We start from the raw sequence: 15,884 nt of genomic DNA, 5'->3' as shown, positions 1-15,884 counted from the left end.
CTGGGGCACTGCCTGCAGCCACCCCGGGCACAGCACAGAGGCACAGAGAGCTTCAATCAGTCAGGGCTGGGAAGGTGCTGAGAAGTGCCTGGGGCAGAATCACTGCCAGCCCTTGGCACAGGAACCTCTGGCTGCAGGACAATGCAGCTGCAGCTCCTGCAGTGATCTCCTAAAGCTGGAACATCCCAATGCCTACAGACCCTGTGAGTACATTCTCTGATTGTCTCTTGTGCAGAGCAGCCAGGGGTGCCCAGGGCTGTCCTGCAGAGCAGGGTCCTGCAGCCCAGGGCGCTGTGCTGGGGCAGGGACTCTGCTGCCTGCCAGGGACAGCTCTCAGCCAGCCCTGGCAGCTGCTCCCAGCACTGGGGGACAAGGTCTGGGTAGGAGGAGACAGCTGGTAAGGCTTACAAGTGTTCTCCTTGTGTAGTGAGGATGTTGCTTTGCTCAGGATTGCTCCCAGCATGGCTTTGAACTGCAGAACATTTCCAAGCAGATTATACAGGAGGCGGAGGAAGGCAGGGGCTGCATAAAAGGGAAAAATTTATTAATCTTCTGCTTTGGGTTCCTGGGATGGGAAATTGCATGTAGATATTCATCTCTCGGTTCATGTTTAGAAAAAATAAAAAAAATTATCTCAGCTCTGAATAAAGCAGGCAGTGACAGAAATCAGCACAGGGCCCCTCACAGGCAGTGTCAATGTCACTTCTCCAGTCTCCTCAGGGTTGCTCGGACGTTGCCATCAGAGCCTGCAGAGCCAGAGCTGCCCCTGGGCAGTGCCAGAGCTGGGAGGGGTCTGCAGGGCAGAGCTGAGCCCCCAGGGCTGGGCTGGGCTCTGGCAGCACTGGCAGGGCCCAGCCCTGGGCACAGGGAAGCAGCTGCTGGCAGGGACAGCTCCAGGCAGCAGAGCCCTGGGCAGGCAGAGGTGGGAAAGTGCCCCCAGGCTGTGCTGGGATATTTCAAGTCCTCTCCAAACCCAACTATTCCATGGTTACTTTTTTTACAGATCCCCATGCCAAGACACTGCAAATGTCCAACAGCAGCTCCATCAGGCACTTCCTCCTGCTGGCATTGGCAGACACGCGGCAGCTGCAGCTCCTGCACTTCTGCCTCTTGCTGGGCATCTCCCTGGCTGCCCTCCTGGGCAACGGCCTCATCATCAGCGCCGTAGCCTGCAGCCACCACCTGCACACACCCATGTTCTTCTTCCTGCTCAACCTGGCCCTCAGCGACCTGGGCTCCATCTGCACCACTGTCCCCAAAGCCATGCACAATTCCTTCTGGGACACCAGGGACATCTCCTACACAGGATGTGCTGCTCAGCTGTTTTTCTTTATCTTCTTCATCTCAGCAGAGCTTTTCCTCCTGACCATCATGTGCTACGACCGCTACGTGTCCATCTGCAAACCCCTGCACTACGGGACCCTCCTGGGCAGCAGAGCTTGTGCCCACATGGCAGCAGCTGCCTGGGCCAGTGCCTTTCTCAATGCTCTCATGCACACGGCCAATACATTTTCCCTGCCCCTGTGCCATGGCACTGCCCTGGGGCAGTTCTTCTGTGAAATCCCACAGATCCTCAAACTCTCCTGCTCACACTCCAACTTTAAAGAACTGGGGCTCATTGCTGTAATTTCGTCTTTTGGACTTGGATGTTTTTTGTTCATTGTTTTCTCCTATGTGCAGATCTTCAGGGCTGTGCTGAGGATCCCCTCTGAGCAGGGACGGCACAAAGCCTTTTCCACATGCCTCCCTCACCTGGTCGTGGTATCCCTATTCCTCAGCACTCTAATCTTTGCTCACTTGAAGCCCCCCTCCATGTCCTCCCCATCCCTGGATCTGGCCCTGTCAATTCTGTACTCGGTGGTGCCTCCAGCCCTGAACCCCCTCATCTACAGCCTGAGGAACCAGGAGCTCAAGGCTGCAGTGTGGAGACTGATGACTGGATGCTTTCAGAAACATTAAACTACTGGGCAGTGTTTGCAAATCACTTGTAATAAAAGTAATTTTTGATATTTCTTGTTGGTTTGGTTGTGGTTTTTTTCCCCTTTTTTTTAGGTTTTTCATAGTGTCCATAATTAAATATGAGTGTTTGGGCCGTTTCTCATTTTCTTTCTCTCCGCCTTCCCTGAGCCCACAGACTGTGTCAATGAGGGGCTGCGCTCCTGGTGGCTTTAAAGGAACTAAAGGATCACCCAGCAGAGTTTTCTGCAGAGATGCCCTTTTGTTGCGTTCTCTGGAGCTGCAGCAGCAATGTCTGTGTGCAGAGCTGGGGCAGATCAGTGCTGGCCCAGCAGCTGGGCCCAGCAGTAGCAGCACTTGGTGTTGCCAGTGCTGCTGCCGTGGCCCTGCCCCGCTGCCCTGGTGGCCCTGGTGTTGCTGTAGGGCCTGAGTACTCTCAGGGCCAGGCACAGCCCTGGGGGTGGCAGTGCCGAGGCTGCAGCAGGGACAGGCCATGGGCACTGCTGGGGCAGCGCTGACGCCTCAGGCCAGGCCCTGGGGGCTCCAGGCTCCTTGCCCAGGCTCTCTCAAGAACACACCCAGGCCAATGCTCAGCACTGTGACCAGCCCCAGGCTGGCCATGTGTGGTGGTTTGACCAGGAAGAAGTGGGAATTCTGGGATGCTGTGGTCAAAACAATGGGTGCTTGAATTTTGATATTGGCACCTGGTGTAGCCAGTGGGGTTTGGACACCCCTCCGAGAACACACAGGGGTTAAAAAACAGAGCTTCGGCCCTGAGAGGCTCTTTTGGGACTTCAAGGGAAAGAGGTCAGATCGCCCTGCCTCGTCCAGCTGCTGCTGCTGGGCCGCGGAGGGGCAGCCATGTGGTAGGCCTGGGCCTGGACAGAGATAGGGGGTGAGGAGGCCCCTGAGGATGGAAGGGTGGAGGAGCCCCAAGAGACAGCCATCGGGCAGCCATTCCTCCCCCCAAGAGAGAGAGAGAGAGAGAGAGAGATGGTGTCTGAATTTGATAGCGGCCGGCCCAGGAGGAAGAAAGGGGGGGGAATTGCAGCGAGGAGGTGCCGGCTGGAGCAGCAGCGATGTAGGAGTGCCGGAGTTCCGGGACAGACAGAGACTGAAGTTTTAACCCCTTTCTTACATGATTGGGACCTTGTAAAAATGCTGATCCTCCTCGGAGCTGAATAAGAAGGGAGATAAGAGATGAGATGAGACAAGGACCTGGCCCGAAGGATGTGGAGACGACTGACGGAGTGGGGAGAGAGATGATTGGAGTGGCCTTTTGGCTGGACTTTTCTTGTGTAGCCATAGACTCAGTTTTATTCCTGTGACACAGAGACTGCACTTAGAGGGAAGCAGTGCCTCAGAACCAGGAGGGTTCATCGTAGGGGACCCCTCGGCCCCAGGGGATTGGAAAAAAATGGGGAGGACAGATGTCCCAAAGCAGAGACTGTGCCTTTTTGGAGTGAGACAAGGCATCCTTAAAAGACAACCCTAAAAGCAGCTCTGGTCCATGCACAGTGGTGAGAGCACTGGGCATGGAAGGAAGATGTCACAAGCGGCAAAAGAACTTTCCAGGCGGTGCCGAGTGACATTGGAAGCACAGAGATTTCAGCGTGTTTCCAGACGAAGCTATGGAACAAGAAGGACTCCTCTCCTCTTCATGGACTGAAGTTTGAGTATACTAAAGGGTGGTGCCAGGCTGGGCAGTTGGTGATTTGGGGGAATGTATCGGATTGGGAAATTTTGGTGGTTGGGGAGGAGGAAAGTGCTTTTTTGTAAGGTTTTCAATTTTTTTTCCCTCCTATAGTTTTTCCTTCTTTTCTTGTAGTTTAGGTAATAAAGTTTTCTTTATGTTTAAGCTGGAGCCTGTTTTGCTTATTCCTGGTCACATCTCACAGCAGATACCAGGGAGAGGGTATTCTCATGGGGGCACTGGCTCTGTGCCAGGCCCAAACCATGACACATGTGAAGGATGTGGATTAAAGGACCAGTGAGGTCCACCTGTAGCAAACTAAGGTCTAAAAGAAGAGGATTGAAAAAACAGGTGGCTTTCAGCCCTTAGCCTTCTGATCTGAGTCTGTGCCATCTGTGATTCAGTGGTGATGTTGGGCATCTGTGGGGGCTATTGGGAATCCTTTCTGCACGTTGTGACCCAACAGGAGTTTCCCTAATAAATTTTGCCTGAAGGTCTCACTGTGCCCATGACATGAACCCCTGTGAGTGTCTGGGACATCCCAGCTCTTTGGCAGCCTGGGGACTCCTGGGATGTCACCGTGGAGCCCCCGTGAGTGTCTGTGACAGATCAGTGCCTTTGCAGCCCAAGGTCTCCTGGGATGTCACCATGGAATGGCTGTGACTGCCTCTGACCATACGGCCCTTTACAGTCCCCAGAAATGCCTGGCAGGTCTCCATGGAGCCCCTGTCTGTGGCTGTGACATTCCAGCTCTGGAACAGCCTGGAGACTCTTGGAACGTCCCCATGGAACCTCTCTGAGGACCTCTGACAAATCTGACCCTTAGCGGGCAACCATCACCAGGACCCTGTTGCTATGGTCAGTTTCCATGGCAATCATCACCAGCCCTCGTTGCTGTGGTCAGTCCCTTGGCAGCTCCATGGAGACCCCTTGCCAGGGGTGGTTGGCATGGACACCAGCATTGATTGTCCGCCATGAGGAGTCTTGATTTTCATATCTGTTCAAAATGCATTAGAAGGTGTTGGGGGCCAATATAAATTGGACATTGCTGATATCAACCAAAACTGGAAAAGACAACTAAACAGAACAAAACAGTTCTCTCTTTATTGTTTTCAATACGGTATATTCATTTTGAATACACTTTTAAAATGTGACTAATTAACCACAAAAAATTGAAAACTTCAATGATTCCCAGAGACTTGTCTTGTTTTGGTATTCTGAACAAATATTTATGAGCTTTTCTAACTGAATTCCTGAACGGAGAAGCTCAAGAACAAAGAGGCCTCTGGAGCAGTAAAATTCATCATCGGCCTCCAAGTGGCTGAGGATCCATCCCCATTAGAGCAGCAAAGAACAGAAATGGGCACAGCTTTGTGGCTGCCCCAGCTCTGGGATGGGCCCTGGGCCTGGAGCAGGAGCAGCTCTTGAAGGCCCCAAGGCCGAGGCCCTTGAAGGCCCTGGGCAGATGGGATGGCAGCAGGGGCTGCAGAGCTCTCAGCACCTCAGCCCGAGGGGAGCAGGGCAGCCAGGGAGCCTCCTTTGGCCTTGGCCAAGCACCTTCCCCCATGGCTGGGGCTGAGTCCCGTGGCAGCTGCAGCTGCTGCTGTGCCCTTGCCAGGGGCTGAGGCCGTGGGGCAGTGCCCAGAGCAGCCTGGCCTGAGCAGAGCTGTGGGGCCGGCTGGGCTGGGCTGGGGAGAGGCCCTTGGTGCTGCCCAGAGCTCAGGGCAGCTGGCAGAGCTTGCAGGGAGCTGGGCTGGGCTCCGAGAGCCTGGCCCAGAAACCATCAGTGTCCATCTCAGCCTGGCTGAGCGTGCAGGGGCAGGACTCAGGCCAGGCCTTGTGGGGCAGGGCCAGCACCTGTGCAAGGCATTGCAAACAGGCAAGTGGCCCAGAGAGGAGGCTGCTCTGTGCCCTGGGTGGCATGGACAGGGCAGGGAGGGGGCTCAGGACATTTGTCAGTGCCAGCCCCTGTCCTCATGTGTGGGCAGCCCTTGCTGCTGAGCCCAGCTTTGGCCTGGGCTGAGTTTGGCTGTGGCCCAGCTCCATCCTCCTGCGGGGCTCAGGGCCTGTTCCCAGCCATGGCCAGCCCTGGCTGCCTCTCTGCTGGCCCAGAGGCTGGCAGAGCCCGGGGCAGGGCTGTCTGTGCAGCCCCACAGGTGCCAGGGGCTCTGCAGGAGCTGGCAGAGGCTGCCCAGCAGGGAGGCCATGGGGCACACCTCAGGGCACAAGTGGCACTGCCTGTTCATGGGCACACAAGTGATGTCTGCCTGGAAAGGGGCACAGGTTTTAACACCACTGGTCTCATAATATACAAGCATATTTTTATTATCTAGGTCATTTAAATACTTTTAAGAAATGGCAAATTTTTCCCATCAGGAACAGGAATTTCCTGGATCTACTGGATCCTTTTAGTGATGGCAGGAGAAGAAATACTGATCTTCCCCTCTGCCTTTGCCATCCAATATTCAGTCTAATATTTCATGACACTCCTTCTTTCAGATGTTTCCAGGTCTCCTGGATAAATGGCCATGTCGAAGGACATCACTTGACCAGCTGGATCTATTTCCCTTCCATTTCTCCCAGATTTCCTCCTCCAGATGCTTTCTGGTCATTTGAGTGCCTCGCAACTGATTGGGTTCATGCTTTGAACTTCAGGACGTTCCTCAATATTTCTGAAATTGAAATAAATATCACATTACTCAAAATCCTAATTAAATTTATAACTATACTACAATTCCTTTTCCTATGTCTTTGTCTAAAACTCTTCCTATACAGAAATCCCTGGGAGATGGTGGACATGTCAGAAGCTGCTGAGACATCAAAGAGAGCTGAGGGAAAGCTGTGATGGTTATTAAACTGTTCTAATGTTCAACTTGTGTTTGTTGGCAATAAACCTTTCTGTGCCTCTGAGTGTCACCAGGCCCTGACCCCAAAGGACACAAACCTGATGAGTTGTGGTTCCCACTGCAAGGGCTGCACTTGGACCTTGGCTCTGCACAGGAGAGCTCTTCATCCCCTTTCTCTCATTTCTTCCCACTGGGCATGGAGGGAACTCCTGACTTCAGCCTGTGACTCGTGGGTGCAAAGAGCAAATCTGGGCAGAATCGGGGCAGGGAGGGTTTGGGGGGACCTTGGGATTTGTGCTGGACACAGAAGGTGTTTTCCATTGCTCTGAGACTGTCTGCTGTGGAAAGAGGATTTAGTATCCAGCAGAGAAATGACTTTGGCATTTGATGGAGCTGTGCCTTCCCTTGGCTTTGTTGGCTGATAAGAAATGAACATCCCTCTGTGTCTTGGGAAGCTCCTTCTCCAAGGAAAGCAGGTGGGAGTTGGAGCCAAGGAGCTGAAAGCTGCAGGTGCAGCCTGGGCTGGAGGGAGCTCAGATTTGCACAAGGCTGCTCTGAGTGCCAGGGCTTGGATGGGGGAAATGGTGGGGTGGGGGTAGGGACAGAGTCTGATTGATTGTCAGCCATGAAGGGTCTTGATTTTCATATCTATTCCAACTGCATGAGGAGGTACTTGGATTCAGTGTCAGCTGGAGATTACACGTATCAATAAATTAACAGGGCGAAGAAACCTAATTTGGACCTAGGAAATCTTTTCTCACTGTCTCTTTAAATAGAATCTATTCAACTTGAATACGCTACTGGAATTCATCTAATTAACCGCAAAAAATTTGAAAATTAAATCAAATTACTCCCAGAGGCTTTGGTTGTTAAGGTGTTCTGAATGTTAATGAGCCCTGGGACATTGAATTCCTGCACTCAAGAGCTAAAGGCTGAACAAGCCTCTGGAGCAGGAAAATCCAGCAGCAGCCCCCACTGAGGCCATCCCTGCCCAGAGACCGTGGGGGAATGGGCAGACAAGGAGAGCGTCCCTGGGGCTGGGGCAGCACAACTCAGAGGCACCAGCGGCTCCAGCTGGGCAATGGAGTGTGGAATGTGGCTGGGAAAGCCCTGCCTGGGCTGGGCCAAGCAGGACACACAAGCCCTGACTGCCATCCCCCGAACAACTCTCTCAAGGAGACATTTAAAAGGAATTACAATTGTTTGTGTACCCTGAGTTGCATGTACTGGAGAAATACTGACAAGAGATCTTCAAGAGGTTAAACAACCAAACCGCCTTTACTGGGAACTTGGAAAATAAGAGAAACTTGGCAAAAGGTTTAATACAGCATTTAATCAATCAAAGAGGCTTCTGAAAACATTACTTTGACTCATTCAACTTCACAAACTCCTATCTCATTCAATTTTAAGTTACTCAATATTTGCAAGAGTAAGGGATCAGAAGACACAGAAAGAAAGAAAGATTAAAAAGATACAGAGAAGCACACACACAGCTACCAACTCCTGGATTCAAGCACAGTTCAGATGGAAATTTCAAGAGGAGGCAGGGTCAAGATGTGTGCTTGCCTTGTGGTCAGCCTTCAATACCCCTTGGTCTTCCTGGGCCCCTCCCCCAGATGGGACTTGGTGTCATTTGGTCCCTCAGGATCTGGGCTGGGGCTCCAGAGGTGGCTGTGGAGCATTGCCTGTGCTGTGCCAGGGACTGGCAGCCACTGCTGGGCTGGGATAGAGGCTCTGGGGGGATTGGGGTTCCAGGGTAGGGTAGGGCCAGGGTTCCAGGGCAGGGCAAGGCTGGACCTGCCCCTTCCTCCCACACACACTAAAAGTTTCAAGCCAAAAATCTTCTCCAGTCTGCCACAGTAAGACAATGTTGGACGTGAAATCCCAATTCTGGCCATGGGCACCTGGCCGAGAAGGACAGCTCTTTTCCATAGGAAGGAAAGCACAGGCATCTTGCCAAGTGTTTTGGGAACAGATGAGAGGTGACCCTCATGAAACCACTGCCAGCCAGACTTGTCCTGGCAATATTCCTATGGGAACAATCCCTGGATATAAGGAAATTTGGAGGTGAAACTCCAATTCTGGCCATATGTGCCTGGAGCAGAATGTCAGATCTTTTCCATAGGAAGGAAAGCACGGAGCACCACTGTTTCAATTGTGGATGAGACCCTCAACATGCCAAGGTCAGCCTGACCTCTTGGGAGGTCAAACCAGCCAGACCTGTACTGTATTCCTTTGTTTTTATGGGGCCCTGAAGTGTCACAATGGTGCCTTGGTTCTGTGGGGCTCCACACTGCCACAATGGCTCCTTGATTACAAGAAGACCTGAAATGTCACAATGGACCCCTTGTTCGATGGGATCCCACCGTGTCACAGTGGCTCCCAGGTTTCACAAAGGTCCCACTGATTCCATGGGGCTTGCAGTGTCACAATGGTCTCCATGGTTCCCCAAGCCCCACAATGTCACAGGACTCCTCTGTTCCATGAACCCTGCAATGTCACAATGGACCTTTAGACCCTGGAGGTTTGCAGTGTCACAATGGTCTCCTTTGGCTCCACAGTCTCACAATGGTCCATTGATCACAGGAGGCCCTGCAATGTCACAATAGACCTTTGGCTCCATGCAGCCGTGCAGTGTCACAAAGGCCTCTTGGTTTCATGAGGCCCCACAGTATCTAAATAGTCCTCTTGGTTCTGTGGTGACCCCCAGGGTCACAATGGTCTCACTGGTCCCATGAGGCCTCACAGTGCCACAATGCTTTCCTTATTCCATGGATCCTCTTAGTGTCAAAATGATGTCCATGATTCCATGAGTTCCCTCAGTGTAACAATGATCTTCTTGGCTCCAAGGTGCCCCAGAGTGTCACAATGGCCCCTTGGTTCCATGAGGCTGTGAAGTGTCACAATGGCCTCTCCATGATTACATAAGGACTTGCAATGTCACAATGGACCTTTGGCTCCATTAGGTCTTGCTGTATCACAATGATCCCTACATTCCATGGAGTCACACAACGTCAGTACAATCCCCTTGGTTCCATGAGGCCCAGCAATGTCACAGTGCTCTCCATGATTCCATGAGGCCCCACAGTGTCACAATGGTCCCTTGGTTCCATGGGCCCTGTGCTGCTGCATTCCCCCCTCCCCTTCTCAGGCCATCCTGCCAGCTGAGAAATGCTCCTTGGGGCTCGGCCTTGGCCAACAGCCCCTGGGCTCAGCTCCTCTGCAGCTCATCACAAACACTGTCTGCTCCAGGCACTGCTGCTGCCCAACCAGCTCCTGGTTCCTTTAGCAGCGGCCCTGGGAGCTGTTTCTGTTCCCTCAGTGGCACAACATCCCTGTTCTCACACTGCCAAAGAAAGCTGTTGGTGCCAAGTGCAGCCAGGATGAACCATTGCTGGGACTGAAGCCCCTCTCTTGGGGCCCTGCAAACAGCGCTCCAAAAGGAGCCCTTGGAGCTCTCCTGGGCCAGCGACTCCCATTGAGTGGGGCCTCTCCCAGCTGGGAACTCTCCCGTTTGCTGCACTCGGGGATCCCGAACAACGATGGAGCCTGGGCCGATCCCCCCACTCCTCCAGGCTCAACCCTTTGTCCACTGGGGAGATGCCAAAGGATCCACAGGGAGCATTTCCTGCCCTCAGGGGAATTTCTCACAGGTGCCTTGCACTGACTCTTTGTGTCTGTGTGCACACAGGAGTGCCTGTGCTGGGGAAATGTGGCAGAAGATTGTGACAAGAAATGTGACAAGAACAGACTGTCCCTGTGTGCCAAAAGATCAGTCAATGGGGTAAATATCCAGCCTGGCTGGGCAAGGAGGTTTTGGAGGAACTTAGGAATAAAAAGAGGATGTATCAGCGTTGGAAAGAGGGTCAGGTCTCTAAGGAAGTGTTCAAGAAGGCTGCTAGAGCATGCAGACAAAAAATTAGGCAGGCCAAAACTCAGTTTGAACTTAGAATGGCGATTTCTGTAAAGGATAATAAAAAATGTCTTAGCAAATACATTTATGCTACAAGGAAGGGCAAGACCAGCCTTTGTTCTTTATTGGGCAAAGGAGGGAACTTAGTATCTGCAGATGAGGAGAAGGCAGAAGTGCTTAATGCCTACTTTGCCTCAGTTTTTAGTGGGAAGATGACTCGCTCTCAAGATACTTGCCTGCCTGGGCTGGTTGATGGTGTCAGGGAGCAGAATGGTCCCCCCGTTATCCAAGAGGAGGCAGTCATACAACTACTGAAATGCTTAGATATTCATAAATCTATGGGACCAGATGGGATCCACCCCAGGGTAATGAGAGAGCTGGCAAATGAGATTGCAAAGCCACTCTCCATCACTTACCAACAGTCCTGGCTCACTGGTGAGGTTCTGGATGACTGGAAGCTGGCCAATGTGATACCCATTCACAAAAAGGGTGCAAAGGAGGATCCTGGTAATTATAGACCAGTCAGCCTGACCTCAGTTCCTGGCAAAATAATGAAAGAGTTAATATTAAGTGCCCTCACAAAGAATTAACAGGATGGCCAGGGTATCAGACCCAGCCAGCATGGGTTTAGGAGGGGTAGGTCATATTTAACCAACCTGGTCGCCTTCTATGACCAGGTAACCCGCCTAGTGGATGCAGGGAAGGCTGCAGATGTTGTTTATTTGGATTTCAGCAAGGCCTTTGACACTGTCTGCCACAGCATACTCCTAGACAAGCTGGCAGGCCATGGCTTGGACAGGAGCACACTTTGCTGGGTTAGGAACTGGCTGCTTGGCCGGGCCCAGAGAGTGATGGTGAATGGTGCTGCATCCAGCTGGTGGCCAGTCACCAGTCGTGTCCCTCAGGGGTCTGTGCTGGGGCCAGTTCTGTTTAATATTTTTACTGTGAACATGGATGAGGGTTTAGAGTGTTTCATTAGCAAATTTGCAGATGACACTAAGCTGGGGGTGTGTGTTGATCTGTTAGAGGGAGGGAGGGCTTTGCAGAGGGATTTGGAACGGTTGGATGTATGGGCAAAATCTAATGGGATGAAGTTCAATAAGTCCAAGTGCCGAGTCCTGCACTTTGGCCACAATAACCCCCTGCAACGTTATAGGCTGGGGACGGTGTGGCTGGACAGTGCTCAGGAGGAAAGGGACCTGGGGGTGCTGGTTGACAGTCGGCTGAACATGAGCCAGCAGAGTGCCGTGGTGGCCAAGAAGGCCAATGGCATCCTGGCCAGCATCAGGAATGGTGTGGCCAGCAGGAGCAGGGAGGTCATTCTTCCCCTGTACTCAGCACTGGTGAGGCCACACCTTGAGTATTGCGTCCAGTTCTGAGCCCCTCAGTTTAGGAGGGACGTTGAGATGCTTGAGCATGTCCAAAGGAGAGCAAGAGGCTGGTGAGGGGCTTGGAGCACAAGCCGTATGAAGAACGACTGAGGGAGCTGGGGTTGTTCAGCCTGGAGAAAAGGAGACTCAGAGGTGATCTTATCACCCTCTTCAACTTCCTGAAGGGTGGCTGTGGTGAGCTGGGGGTCGGTCTCTTTCTCCGGGCAACAACAGACAGAACAAGAGGACACAGTCTCAAGTTGCGCCAAGAGAGATACAGGCTAGAATTAAGGAGGAAATTTTTCACAGAAAGAGTGGTAATACTGGAATCATCGACCCAGGGAGGTGGTGGAGTCACCATCCCTCCATGTGTTTAAGGGAAGACTGGATGTGGCACTTGATGCCATGCTCTAGTTGAAGTGTTAGAACATGGGTTGGACTCGATGATCTTCAAGGTCTCTTCCAACCTAGAAATTCTGTGATTCTATGATTCATGGAACCAAGGATCCACTGTGACACTTCAGGGCCTTGGGGGACCAAGGGCCATTGTGACACTGCAGGGCTAAAGATCCAAGGGACTTTGTGACACCAAGGGGTCCTATGGAACCAAAGGGACATTGTGACACTGGAAGGCCCCATGGAACCATGGAGACCATTGGAACACCCTGGAGAACTGTGCTGACACAAAGTTGGGTGCGAGTTTAATCTGCTGGAGGGTAGGAGGGCTCTGCACAGGGCCCTGGACAGGCTGGATCCAGGGCGCAAACCAAACAAGGTGAGGTTTAACATGTCCAAATGCCAGGTCCTGCACTTCGGCCACATCAACCCCTGCAGCACTACAGGTTGGCAACAGAGTGGCTGGAGAGCAGCCAGTCAGAAAGGGACCTGCAGGGACTGATGGACAGCAGGCTAGACATGAGCCAGCAGTGTGGCCAGGTGGGCAAGAAGGCCAATTGCTCCTGGCCTGCATCAAGAATGGTGTGACCAGCAGGAGCTGGGCAGGGATTCCTTCCCTGTGATCAGCACTGGTTGGGCAGCACCTCGAATGCTGTGTCCAGTTCTGGGCCCCCTGGGGTGGGCAAGAGGAAGAAATATGAAGCTAGAGGAGTAAAGAAAGCAAAGGTAAAGAAAAGGAAATGCTCAGTGCAGTTTGGGAGTGGCTGCCAGGCAGCCCTGGCTCTGAGCAACAGTGTCTGCAGTGGGACAGGAAACTCCCAGCTGATGGGAACAAACATTCTGGCTGACTGCAAAAGGCCAGGACAAAGCTGAGTGGTTTCCCTGGTGTCCCCCAGCCCTTGGTGGCCCCAGGGGCTGATGGCATTTGTGCTCCCTCAGGTTCATGTCCCCACACCAACAGCATGGGGGTGCTCCCCCTGCTGTGTGCAATGCAAACAGGGGCTGCTGAGCCAGTGCTGCCGTGTCTGTGCCTGCAAGGATGGGGCACCTGTGTGAGCTGGGGGAGAGGCCAGGGCTGCAGAGGGGGGATGTTGTTGGCAGCTCCATGAGGACGCTCTGGGATGCTACCCTGGCCTGTCCAGCTCACCTGGATGTATCAGCCCCTGCTCTGCTGCTCCTTCCCGTCTGCCCCAGGGCCCTTGCAGAGCCCCAGCCATGCTGTTTGCCCCCAGCCTGCCCACGGCCAGCCTGGGGCTGCTCATGGGGGTTTTCTGTGCTGAGCATTGGCCTGGGCGTGTTCTTGAGAGAGCCTGGGCAAGGAGCCTGGAGCCCCCAGGCCCTGGGCTGAGGTGTCAGCGCTGCCCCAGCAGTGCCCATGGCCTGTCCCTGCTGCAGCCCCGGCACTGCCACCCCCAGGGCTGTGCCCGGCCCCGAGAGCACTCAGGCCCTGCAGCAACACCAGGGCCACCAGGGCAGCGGGGCAGGGCCACGGCAGCAGCACTGGCAACACCAAGTGCTGCTGCTGCTGTGCACAGCTGCTGGGCCAGCACTGATCTGTCCCCAGCTCTGCAAACAGACATTGCTGCTGCAGCTCCAGAGAAGGCAACACAAGGGCATCTCTGCAGAAAACTTTGCTGGGAGATCCTTTAGGTCCTTTAAAGCCACCAAGAATGCAGCCCCTCATTGACACAGTCTGTGGCCACAGGGAATGTGGAGAGAAGCAAAATGAGAAAAGGCACAAACATTGGCATATCTTTGTGGAGAAGATTAAGAAACTAAAACACAGACAAAAATTTTCAAAATGAAAACAACAAGAATTATCAAAGTTAACTTTTATTACAAGTGATTTGTAGAAATTGGCCAGCTGTTTAATGTTTGTGATACCATCCAATCATCAGTCTCCTCACTGCAGCACTGAGGTCCTTGTTCCTCAGGCTGTAGATGAGGGGGTTCAGGGCTGGAGGCACCACTGAGTAGAGAACTAACAGGGCCATGTCCAGAGCTGGGGAGGAGATGGAGGAAGGCTTCAGGTGGGCAAATATGGCAGTGCTAAAAAACAGGAAGACGACTGTAAGGTGAGGGAAGCAGGTGGAAAAGGCTTTGTGCCGTCCCTGCTCAGAGGGGATCCTCAGCACAGCCCTGAAGATCTGCACATAGGAGAAAACAATGAACACAAAACAGCCCAATGCTAAACAGGAACTAACAGCAATGAGCCAAAGTTCCTTGAGGTTGGAGTGTGAGCAGGAGAGCTTGAGGATCTGTGGGATTTCACAGAAGAACTGGCCCAGGGCATTGCCATGGCACAGGGGCAGGGAAAATGTATTGGCTGTGTGCATGAGAGCATTGAGAAAGGCACTGGCCCAGGCAGCTGCTGCCATGTGGGCACAAGCTCTGCTGCCCAGGAGGGTCCCGTAGTGCAGGGGTTTGCAGATGGACACGTAGCGGTCGTAGCACATGATGGTCAGGAGGGAAAACTCTGTTCCAATGAAGAACAGAAAGAAAAAGAGCTGTGCAGCACATCCAGTGTAGGAGATGTCCCTGGTGTCCCAGAGGGAATTGTGCATGGCTTTGGGGACAGTGGTGCAGATGGAGCCCAGGTCGCTGAGGGCCAGGTTGAGCAGGAAGAAGAACATGGGCGTGTGCAGGTGGTGGCCGCAGGCTACGGCGCTGATGATGAGGCCGTTGCCCAGGAGGGCAGCCAGGGAGATGCCCAGCAAGAGGCAGAAGTGCAGGAGCTGCAGCTGCCGCGTGTCTGCCAATGCCAGCAGGAGGAAGTGCCTGATGGAGCTGCTGTTGGACATTTGTGCTGTGTGTGCACATATCAACTTGCAGAAGGAGAAAATAAAGGGATAACTGGGGGGAGGTTTCTCACAGAAGAGTCAAAGCCCTTTCACATAGACCCTTTCTTGCCACTAAACACCTCCCCCCATCTGTGTCTCAGAGATCTTCCTTCACCTTTGTTGCTGGAGCCCTGATTGCTGCTGGCCAATGTTGTGTGAGGAGCTGGACCTTGACCTGCAGGGCATCTGGGAGTAAGCCCTGACCCCCAGTCAGTGCAGGGGAACAGTGAGGGCGGGGCCAGTCCCGGTGTTGGGACTTGGATAATGAATGTTCAGCTAAATCAGAGGAGCTGCCTGGGTGAAGGGATGGGGATAACAGAAGGCAGAACAAGGGATTCTGCTGCACTGTGGAATAAGAGAGTCCAGGGAGTCAGGCAGAATGTCTGAGGCTTAGTGCAGACTGAGAGGAGCTGCTCTCTCCCTCTCTACTGTTCCAGCTGCCCTGCACTTGCACCTTTCTGAAATCCACTCCTGCGTTACCCTGCACAGCCAGGAGACACAGCCGAGAGCAGAGGATCCCTGGCACACAAAGTGGTTCCTGCCTTTCCCAGATTCAGGAGAGTGGGCTCATTGCCAGCCTCCCAGGCTGCCCTGCCCAGAGCTGCCCGGGCACAGGGAGCTGGGACACCCCATTGCTGTGCTCAGCCTGCACAGGAGGAGCCCAAGGGCTGGGCCTGGCCCTGCAGCTGGAACTGCCATTGCAGAGAGCCCCTCAGCAATGCCAGCAGCACCTGGGCAAGGCAAGGAGAGAGAGAGAGCCGGGCCTGAGGAAAAGCCTTTCCCTGGCCAGCCCTGCCCAGCCCCTGCCAGGCAGCAGCAGGGCAGGACAGTGGCCCTCAGGCCCTGGTCAGCAGGGAATGGGCACATGGC

General features: G+C 53.4%; 2 protein-coding genes across 2 annotated transcripts; one reads left to right on the top strand and one right to left on the bottom strand.

The window, feature by feature from the left end:
- Window positions 1–1,026: 1,026 nt before the first annotated feature.
- On the top strand, window positions 1,027–1,959 carry LOC135460710 (olfactory receptor 14J1-like). Its single transcript, XM_064737628.1, has one exon. It carries the CDS (start codon window positions 1,027–1,029, stop codon window positions 1,957–1,959), a length of 933 nt encoding a protein of 310 aa, XP_064593698.1.
- A 12,083-nt stretch (window positions 1,960–14,042) lies between these two features.
- Window positions 14,043–14,630, bottom strand: LOC135460709 (olfactory receptor 14J1-like). Its single transcript, XM_064737626.1, has one exon. It carries the CDS (start codon window positions 14,628–14,630, stop codon window positions 14,043–14,045), a length of 588 nt encoding a protein of 195 aa, XP_064593696.1.
- Window positions 14,631–15,884: the final 1,254 nt, after the last annotated feature.

The sequence above is a fragment of the Zonotrichia leucophrys genome, unplaced genomic scaffold (assembly GCF_028769735.1).
Source record: "Zonotrichia leucophrys gambelii isolate GWCS_2022_RI unplaced genomic scaffold, RI_Zleu_2.0 Scaffold_93_176943, whole genome shotgun sequence".
NCBI classification, from domain to species: Eukaryota; Metazoa; Chordata; class Aves; order Passeriformes; family Passerellidae; genus Zonotrichia; species Zonotrichia leucophrys.
The sequence above is the reverse complement of the archived record's forward strand: the minus strand, read 5'-3'. Positions and strand labels throughout refer to the sequence as shown.

Excerpts from the sequence above, each read along its gene's own strand:
- LOC135460710 (XM_064737628.1), top strand. The coding sequence starts at position 1,027 with ATGTCCAACAGCAGCTCCATCAGGCACTTCCTCCTGCTGGCATTGGCA.
- LOC135460709 (XM_064737626.1), bottom strand. The coding sequence starts at position 14,630 with ATGTGCTACGACCGCTACGTGTCCATCTGCAAACCCCTGCACTACGGG.